The 9,819-nt window shown below is 41.5% G+C and overlaps 2 protein-coding genes and 1 pseudogene across 4 annotated transcripts; 2 read left to right on the top strand and 1 right to left on the bottom strand.

Moving 5' to 3' along the window:
• The first annotated feature begins 820 nt into the window (after positions 1–820).
• On the top strand, positions 821–1,655 carry LOC121744830 (annotated as a pseudogene).
• A 73-nt stretch (positions 1,656–1,728) lies between these two features.
• On the top strand, positions 1,729–2,358 carry LOC121744831 (F-box protein SKIP19-like). Its single transcript, XM_042138492.1, has one exon. It carries the CDS (start codon positions 1,729–1,731, stop codon positions 2,257–2,259), a length of 531 nt encoding a protein of 176 aa, XP_041994426.1. The 3' UTR covers positions 2,260–2,358.
• Positions 2,359–3,699: 1,341 nt separating this feature from the next.
• Positions 3,700–8,586, bottom strand: LOC121744829 (protein MEI2-like 5). Of its 3 annotated transcripts, none has more exons than XM_042138491.1 (12): positions 8,119–8,586; positions 7,423–7,552; positions 6,854–7,325; positions 6,374–6,515; positions 6,180–6,296; positions 5,934–6,085; positions 5,739–5,824; positions 4,873–5,662; positions 4,709–4,793; positions 4,554–4,622; positions 4,302–4,481; positions 3,700–4,149 (listed from the first exon to the last, which is right to left on the bottom strand). In XM_042138491.1, exons 2-12 carry the CDS (start codon positions 7,526–7,528, stop codon positions 4,042–4,044), a joined length of 2,307 nt encoding a protein of 768 aa, XP_041994425.1. In that variant the 5' UTR covers positions 7,529–7,552; positions 8,119–8,586; the 3' UTR covers positions 3,700–4,041. The 3 variants fall into 3 exon arrangements, with proteins under 3 accessions (XP_041994425.1, XP_041994423.1, XP_041994424.1); XM_042138489.1 differs by lacking the exon at positions 8,119–8,586 and adding an exon at positions 8,008–8,091; XM_042138490.1 differs by lacking the exon at positions 8,119–8,586 and adding an exon at positions 8,008–8,089 and having other exon boundaries at positions 6,374–6,532; positions 6,883–7,325.
• Between the last annotated feature and the right edge of the window lie 1,233 nt (positions 8,587–9,819).

Below are 9,819 nucleotides of genomic sequence, written 5' to 3' on the forward strand. Positions count from 1 at the left end.
CGCCGATCCTCACGGGCGCCATTGTGCGTCCCGGATCGGCGCCAAACCGGCGTCGGATTTAAAATTTTTTTTTTTCGAAAACACTATATATACGCGCGTTGAACCTCGAAGTATTCGGTGATCAGTATCTCCGAAAGATGACCAACGCGTTTGTGGCATGTCGACTGCATTGCTGATATAATGTACGCCTGTATTATCATGCACAACATGATCGTCGAAGATGAAGGTGTACAACTGACTGATTGGGCCACCGACGATAATGAAGCAGGTCCAAGCCACGGCGTCACCACCGCCAACGTACGAGGTGGGGTACCGCACGATGAAGAAGCCCTCCTCCAAGCACATGCCGACATGCGTCAGACGGAGGCTCATATTCGATTGCAAAAGGATTTAGTTGAAGAGTTGTGGGCGCGGAGGATTGCAAGGCGTTAGTTTTTATGCAAATTTATGTAATTTTTTAAATGTAATTTTTTTAATTATTGTATTTTTTTTTAAAATTAATGTACTTTTTAAATTTTAATATTATTATTCGAATTTTCCGTATTTGTCTCGTAAATTAAATTCCGTATGTTGATACGAGTGTAAATTAAATTATATAATTGTTATTAGTGATGTGGATAGGTAGTGTGAAGGCTACGTGAGGGCTATTTGATGTCCAGTTGATATGGCAAGCTGATGTGGCAGGAGAATTGTAGTGCTGATGATGTGGCAGTGTGAAGGCTATTTGAGGGTTATTTGACGTCCTAACCTATTGGAGATGCTCTTAAGGTTACATTTGACACTCACTCACAGATTCAGTCACTGCAATGAGCAAGAACAAAATCATGAGCACATCAAGAAAAACCATGGCTCAACCGATGGGGCTGAACTTTCTCCTCCTCCGCGCCATGGTCGCCACCAACATCCTCTCCCTTTACCACCTCTCCTCCACCATCCAATCCCCTCCCCTCCCCCCGTCCCCGACCACCTCCTCCGCCAGCTCTCCACCATCAACCACCTCCAACCCCTCCAACAAACCCCCTTCCTCCTCCTCCTCCCCCTCCGCCGCCGCCCCCTCCGATCTTCTCCTCTACACCCACTTTTCCGGTTCTCCCCCATCGCCTCCTCCTGCAGAGACAACCCAATCCTCCTCCACAACTACATGAACTACACCCCTTTCTCCCCCTGCCCCGATGATTCCCCCTTAGCCGAGGATCTCATCCTCAGAGGCTGCCACCCCCCTCCCCCGCCGCCGCTGCTTCTCCAAAACCCCTCCCCCCCCCCCCTCTCCCCCTCTCCCCTCCGACCCCTTCTCCCCCCTCCCCGATAAAGCCGCCCTTTTCACCCGCTACACCTGCAAAACCTTCTCCTGCTTCGCGAAGCAGAATCCGGAGATGGGATTCGACATGAGGGTCGAGAAATCGAGGTATCTGACTTCCGAAACCGATCTGGATCTCTCAATTCCGCACCTTTTTCAGGTGGCGGAATCCGCCAAGAGCGTGATCCGGCTGGGGATCGACGTCGGCGGAGGGAGCGGGACCTTCGCGGCGCAGATGAAGCTGCGGAATGTGACTGTGGTGACGACCACCATGAATCTCAGGGCGCCGTACAGCGCGGCGGCGAGAGCCCATGTCCACAACACATTCCAAAATTTGGACGAAGCCTAGTTTTCCAACATTTCCGTTATTCTCGTTATATCACTCCACTCCCCTGAAAAACAACCCTCATGTCTGCTCTCCGCCGGGTTCCATGTTTCGCAATCCATGTTCTGCCAACCCTCCCCGATTTGGTTCTTTCCAAGGTCCCCCAATCTGCACCATAAACGATTACTTCGACTTCTATGCCACTCCTCACGACGATCGACTGCGCTTACTGCGTCTATGCAACAACAGCTTTGCTTCAATGTGGCTCCAGTCGATGTCGATGTCGATGTGGAGGACCAACGTCCTAATTTCAATGCCGATGGTTGCTTCACCCTCAGCCCCTCCGCCGTCGTGGATCGACCTGCCTGGAGATGTAACGGCCAGTATTCTGCAGAGGCTGGGGGTGGAGGGGATGCTCACAAATGCGCAGAAAGTGTGTACTACATGGTGGAAGGTTTGCAAGGATCCCGCCTTGTGGCGAGTCATCGACTTCTCCAACCCTAGGCAGGGGATTTTCAACGACGAGTACAATGTCATGTGCCGCCACGCAGTGGATCGTAGCCAAGGACAGTTGGTCGACCTCACCATTCAGTACTTCGGCGACGATGCACTCTTGGACTACATCGTCCGTCGGTAAGCCATTTTTGGATTAAGAATTTAATAAGTATCGCTCAATGTATAAACTGGTCTAATCTACTTGTTTTTTCATGTCTGGATATTGTGCACGTAGAATGGTGGCAAAACTTCCACATTTGGAAGAATTGCACTAGTGCTTGTTGTTAGGATCATCGACTGCAACATTAGTTTGATATTGTCCGCTTTGGGTCAAGTCCGCACGGATTTGTTTTTGGGTCACTCCCAAAAGGCCTCAAACTAATTGGGGTTGGACATGAATTATATACACCTTCCAACTTCCCCTACTCATCCGATGTGGGATGGGTTTGTACCCCAACAAACCTCCCCTCAAACCGAGACCACATCGGGAACGCAGTCGACACGAACATGGGTCGTTCCAGCCCTGGCCCCTGGGTCATCCTGGGCCCGACTCTAACCCGAGTTCTTCAGGGCCCGACCCTAACCGGGGCTCATCCAGGCACAACCCATAGCCACCTGGGCTCTGATACCACTTGTTAAGATCGTCGACTGCAACATTAGTTTGATATTGTCCGCTTTGGGTCAAGCCCGCACGGATTTGTTTTTGGGTCACTCCCAAAGGCCTCAAACTAATTGGGGTTGGACAGGAATTATATACACCTTCCAACTTCCCTCCCTCATCCGATGTGGGATGGGTTTGTACCCCAACACTTGCGACATTGAAGTTATTGGCAAATCTTGCCCGATGTTGAAATCATTCTCATTCAACGGATCTAACTGTAAGCTTCCGAGTCCAAAATTTGATAGCGATGGTACAATTCGAGGATACTTCCGGAATCTGTATGCTCTCGCAATCAGCAGAAGCATGCCTAATCTGGAGCATCTTCAAATATTTGCACATTGGATTGGAGATGAAGGACTCGAAGCCATCCTTAACGGGTGACCACGCCTCCAATCACTTGACATCCGACGATGTTTTGATCTCGATCTTCATGGGGATTTGTGGGAAAGATGCCACCGGCAAATTAAAAATCTTAAAGACCCTATTGACTTGGTGAGTGATATACCGTGGCCTAATTGTGATGGTGGTGATCCGTTTAGTATTTATGCCATGTGCGTTGAATATTACGTATACTACCATTATACAGATGATTATCAACGTCCCGAATACAACTTCAGTGGACGATAGTTTAAGATATATACTCATATGGACAAATAATATTCCCCTTTAGTTGATTTTTTTGTTGCTTGATTAGTTGTGGTTATGTTTATCATTTTGGAACCTTAGTTTATCAATAGCCATTTACTCATTTATATACCTGTGTCTTTATTTAGCAGACTTTTAATATCTACACCTCTATATTTTTGCCGTTGAGAAGCGGAGTTTTAATAAGCAAAGAAGCAAAAAGGGAAAGGTGGCAACATAGCTACTATTACAGTTGAGTAACAAGTAGAATAGCTAAATATCTTTGATACCAGTGCAGCACAACAACTAAATATCATGGCCACTCCAAAACAAAACTATCACTTCAACCAAAATTTTGAAATACAAATATTTATGATAACGGATTTGTTCAAAGAAATAATATCTCTCCACATTTAGAAATACATAATCCCTCATGTACATAACTAAGGTTCTCAAAAAAGTTGAGGCGATCTGACTAAGATAACCATCAGATTTGACCAACAAAAAAACATCAAATCTAATTTGATTACTTCAAACAAGAATCTTAATACAGACACTTGACATCAATGGAACTACTTTCCCAAAATTTTCCATTAATGAGAAAAGTGTGTCCTTTTACCCTGATTGATGCATTCGCCATTACTGCTCTCTCTCATCTTGATCGCTACCGGTCAGATTCCCTGTTTCTCCTTCGTTTGATTGTTGAACTCCAGTGCTCACGTTGACTGGAACATTTTTTTGGAGGACCTGCAACAGCAGCAATGAGATGAAAGCATGCTAAAGAAAGTACTAGCAAAAATGGGAAGTATTGTAAACCAAGATAAAGCATTTGGTATGTGCTGATGATTTGATAGTTTTGATGTTGGTGATGTGATTAACAAACATAATGTTGGTTTTACCCTATTGTTAGACTCTAGGAATTCTGAGTCAAAGAGAATCGGCCTGCAGTGCTTATCTTCGTTCATCAAAGTCGTGTGCTTGAAATGGGCAACGAGGGCAGCCTTCCCTTGAATTCGAGCATATGCCAAATAGGCGACTTTTTCACTGTTGAATTTCTCCCACCTCTTTCCATTGAATGCCTGCGCAAAGCGAAATTTGGGAGTAATGACTATCTAGCTTATAATCAAATGATTGACCTTATTCAGACAGACCTCATAAAATGGGATGATGTTTAATGGAGACAGCAGGTTGATAAATGCGTAACCAATGTTGCATTTATTCTGAGAAGAAAAGAAGTAATGTGTGAGGCATATTGCAAGGAATAAATAATAAAGATGAAGTAGCCACAATTGGCAAGAAAGTTGACCTGGAAATCAATGGGCAAATAGAGAAAATCATAAGTTCCTTTACAATGTTCATCAATGGTAGCCAGTAACATCTTTGATGTGTATCTAGAAAATAAATCCATGAATGTCAAAATTCTTTAGCAACAAAGAAGATGTAGTGAAAGCATTAATTTAAGGGACTTACTTGTTAGGGATATTTTTTATCATCAGAGTTGTTCGAGTGTCTTCACCAGTTCTAATCTTGTCGATATCAAGTTGAAATTGATTCTTGTTATCTATTTGGATCCCATTGGAGTCAATGAGTCGAGACCTCCCACGCTCGGCCAAAGCCTCCCAGTTAGACGCTGCATGTCCGGGGAAACGAGCAATACCATGAAACACATGACTTGGTCTTGCAGATGATATCATGCTAGAAACAGGAGATCCTTCTCCCACTGATACTGACTTCATCAAAGAAACAGTGGAATTGGTAACATCACGATAGCCGAAATCATTTAAGTCGCCCAAGTAAGCAGCACTTGCACAACCAGGTCTAGCAAATGATGATCTGGGCGACTCATGAAAATAGCCGAATTTTTGTTGGAGGGGGGCAGCAGATGGAGCAGATCCAGCATGGTAGCGGTGATGCTGCTGCTGGATTTGAGACCAGTTGTAAAGACTCCCGTGATTACCACCAGATATAAAAGGATTCCTTACAGCTTGAGTTATAGGTGTAGAATTGGTCTGTTCGGACGAACTTCCCCAGTAAAGCTTTGGACCAGAAAATGGTATGGAAGTGGATCCATTGAAAGTCGAAGAACCAAAGAAAGAATCAGACCCGACAAACTGACTCGACTTCTGCTCTGGAAGTGAATGAGACAGTTCAAAGATATCTTGCCTGCCCCAACTGCTACCTGCTGAACTAAAACCAGATGATTTACTGAAGTTTAGCAGAGGACTTCCAACATTAGGGCTGCTGAGGTGAGGCCATGTAGCTGCACGAACACAGTAAAAGTGTAATAGATAACTAGCAAAATATCTACCACTAATCTGAGCATCTATGAGCCATACCAGGAGGCGAATTCCCAAGAGGCAAGCCTACTTTGTGCAAGGTCCTTTCGTCTTTCTCAACCTCGTGATTCATATGCAGCAGCAAACTAATGGTACAGACACAGGTAACATAAAGTTAAAATATTCAATTTTTACAGTGCATGAGAAATGTCTAGAGATGTGAAAGGAAGAAACGGTTGCATATCAATATATAACCTTCTACGTGCCCCACCAGGCCGACTAGGTTCCACCTTTATACGTTTCCCAGCTAAATCGCTTCTATTCAAGGATTTAAGAGCAGCTTCTGCAGCTCTGACATCATAAAATTCAATAAATTTATGATGTTTCTTATGTGGCGTTTCCCTTATCTGTTTAACACAGAGATGCAACGGTTCCCTATTAATATCAAGTGTTTTCACAGGCATGTGTAGAAAAATATAGTGGAAATAGACAAAAGGCTACCTCTTTAACCTCTCCATAATCCCCAAAAATTTGTTGAAGGTTGTCGTTAGTGACTGAAGGGTCCAAATTAAATACTACCAGAGTTCCTTGGTTTATTTCCTTGTCAGAAGGGTTCTCCTGGATTGGAGAGTTTAGGAGGACTGTCAGAGACAATGATACAATACAAGAATGCAAGCGAAGCATAAACATCAAACCTTGGGAATTGAGAAATGAATATCTAGCTTTCTCCTCCGGAGTGGCTTGTTTTGCAATGCTCGCATGGCAGTTCGAGCAGCACGAATATCGTAGTAAGAAACCATCACAAAACCCCTATGCTTAGATGCAGTGTACAATGTCCTGATATCACCATAAAGCTGAAAATGATGAAACAGAAATGAGAATGCAGGGAGAGTGCATTAGGTGTTTCATTTTCAGAAGTCCCGGTGCTTACAACTAACATCTCAGACTTTCTTAGTTAGATAAGCACCAAAGAGCAAAGAGTTTATGCTAATGACACCTTCTCTGTGTTCATGAAAGGGCGTATGTGATAGCTATTATCAAATTAAAGCCAATGGCAACAGATGCAGGAAAAACAAGAAATACCAAAACCTGTGCATTGAATACAGATATTGCAGAAATAAACAAGAAAAGAAATAACATTTTATTGTAATGAAAGTTGTAAAACAAGAAAATACCAAGATATCCACTGAGGTAGCATGAATACCTCAAAGAGTGTTCTAAGTTCTGCATCCTCAATGTTACTATTGATATTCCGAACAAATAATGTTCTGGAAGGATGCTCTCCTAGAGGGTGTTCCCCAGCAACTGTGCCCACGCCATTAGTTTGATTGGAATGAGCCACTGTGTTGCCAATGCCATCATTTGATAAACTAAGAGTAAAAGAACCAATTCTCGAGTTTTCTTGGGGATCGGATTCTAATTCTAGACCTCCTCCACCAAAAAGATCGTATTCCTCTGAATCATCTACTATATTGGGCAACCATTTTGCCTCAAAATCATCCATTATCCCAGCTAGGAGTTCATCCTCATCATCGGGGAGCAAGCTTCCAACCACATAATTACCCTTTAGCTCCTGATCAATATCATTTAAGCTGCTGGAGGTATCATACATGGACTGAAGATCACTCTTCCCTTCACTGCTACTCACTGTGAAGAATCAAACACGTAAAGAAATAATATACTGACTACTTAATTCTTGAGAGGTAATAAAGGTACTGCAGCTGGAAGTATGTAAGGTGCTTACCCTTCACATTGGCAAGAACAGGCAACGAAATGGAATGAAGTGAGGCGTCACTTGGCACGCGATAAGAATGAGATCGGGGAAAGAGCTCCCACGCACTAGTTCCCATCTCATCAGATAGATCTTTCAGCACCTAGCACAATTTGACCTCATGGCTATCAGGAATGGCTATATATATTTTTTTCTCATGAATTGTTCTAAAATAAGCCACCAAAATAAATTCTCCACTTTCTGGATATTGCTAAACCGAAAAAGGAAACACGCATGAGATGTTTACATGATAAAGCATTACTGAACACGACTACTCGAGCTTTGGATTCCATATAGAGGAGCAACAACTTTATAAAAGTAAGCTCATGAATTCTTCACAATATCTAACTGATATAATGCAGCTACTCAAAGAACATACAAACACAAGAAATTGGCAGCAAATTAAAAATATCTTAATTGACAAAACAATAACAAATTGCTGGAACAGGGAACTTAGACATCCTAAACTGCTATACAATCACTATTGATCTCCAATGCCCTAGTCAGTGAGGGGGAAACACAAACACAAACACTCTAACAGAGAGAAGAGCAACGAACAATATGATTTAAAAGCATCTGATAACTCTCCAAACAGCCCACATAAAAAAATTCCAAAGCCAGTCGAAATCAAGCAATAAACATAGTGTTTTTATAAGCGCAAGAGGGTACCTGAAGGATAAGAAGTTCAGGGAAGCCACGGATATGGGTGAAGAAACACCAAAAGCATTAATTCTGGGCCGAATATTGCAAGCAAAGGGGGAGCGCATGAAAGACAAAAAAACAAAAGGAACAGAAACGTGAACAGCAAGAACTCCTCAATCTTCTTCCATCTTTGTTTTCATTTACCCCACTCAATTAATACACAAACGACATAAAATTAACACACATTGATCGCAGGAATGCAGTGAGCAGCAATGATTTGACGGCCGAAAAAATTAATGGACGATTTTATTTTGATTGAAATCAATTTCAACAGCTATTAAATGTTGATTTGATATCCACGTGCATATGCATACGCACACATAGAATCCATAAAAACAAACGAGAAAAATGGAATTCAAAACAATAAAATAAAATAAAATAATAGTAATATGCTCCAAGAATCTTTTGTGGGAGAAAGATGATGACGACAGTGTGTGCAGACAATAATATAATCCCTGTTTAGGATAAATACGAGGATTAAGAAATGGGTATTGGAGACTAGTTGAATAGATTAAGGCCATCCACAACGCTGTTCCTATACCGTTCCTATACCGTTCCTATACCGTTCCTTAAACCACTATTTGAGGGCCCCACTGTACTTTTTTACTCCATTCCTTAACTAAGGAACGGAACCTGCAACCCTCCGTTCCTTAACCGTTCCTTAACCGTTCCTTAAATTACTATTCATTCAATTTCATTTTTTTTTTATTTCCAACTCAATTCAATTTAAATAAACACACTTCATTAAAATTAAAATAACATTACAACTTAAAATTCAAAAAAATAAAAAAAAAACATAATTAAAATACTAAAAAAATAAAAAATGACATAATTTAAAATACAATTTTATAGAGACAACCAAGAATGAGTTTGTCCCATATCGAAAGTGGAACATAAAACATTCAAGGATGTCTCTATAAAAGAGAGATAACCAAGAATGAGTTTGTCCCACATCGAAAGTGGAATATAAAACATTCAAGGATGTCTCTATAAAATAGAGATAACCAAGAATGAGTTTGTCCCACATCGAAAGTGGAACATAAAACATTCAAGGATGTCTCTATAAAATAGAGATAACCAAGAATGAGTTTGTCCCACATCGAAAGTGGAACATAAAACATTCAAGGATGTCTCTATAAAATAGAGATAACCAAGAATGAGTTTGTCCCACATCGAAAGTGGAACATGAAACATTCAAGGATGTCTCTATAAAATAGAGATAACCAAGAATGAATTTGTCCCACATCGAAAGTGGAATATAAAACATTCAAGGATGTCTCTATAAAATAGAGATAACCAAGAATGAGTTTGTCCCACATCGAAAGTGGAACATAAAACATTCAAGGATGTCTCTATAAAATAGAGATAACCAAGAATGAGTTTGTCCCACATCGAAAGTGGAATATAAAACATTCAAGGATGTCTCTATAAAATAGAGATAACCAAGAATGAGTTTGTCCCACATCGAAAGTGGAACATAAAACATTCAAGGATGTCTCTATAAAATAGAGATAACCAAGAATGAGTTTGTCCCACATCGAAAGTGGAACATAAAACATTCAAGGATGTCTCTATAAAATAGAGATAACCAAGAATGAGTTTGTCCCACATCGAAAGTGGAACATAAAACATTCAAGGATGTCTCTATAAAATAGAGATAACCAAGAA

Source organism: Salvia splendens, chromosome 8, assembly GCF_004379255.2.
Source record: "Salvia splendens isolate huo1 chromosome 8, SspV2, whole genome shotgun sequence".
Classification (NCBI taxonomy): Eukaryota; Viridiplantae; Streptophyta; class Magnoliopsida; order Lamiales; family Lamiaceae; genus Salvia; species Salvia splendens.

What these genes read in the sequence shown, in the direction of transcription:
- LOC121744831 (XM_042138492.1), top strand. Translation starts at nt 1,729, where the DNA reads ATGTTTCGCAATCCATGTTCTGCCAACCCTCCCCGATTTGGTTCTTTC.
- LOC121744829 (XM_042138489.1), bottom strand. An exon ending in TTCATTTCTCAATTCCCAAG is followed by an intron (nt 6,297 to 6,373) that starts GTTTGATGTTTA and finishes TCTCCAATCCAG; the next exon opens with GAGAACCCTTCTGACAAGGA. An exon ending in ATTATGGAGAGGTTAAAGAG is followed by an intron (nt 6,086 to 6,179) that starts GTAGCCTTTTGT and finishes TGTGTTAAACAG; the next exon opens with ATAAGGGAAACGCCACATAA.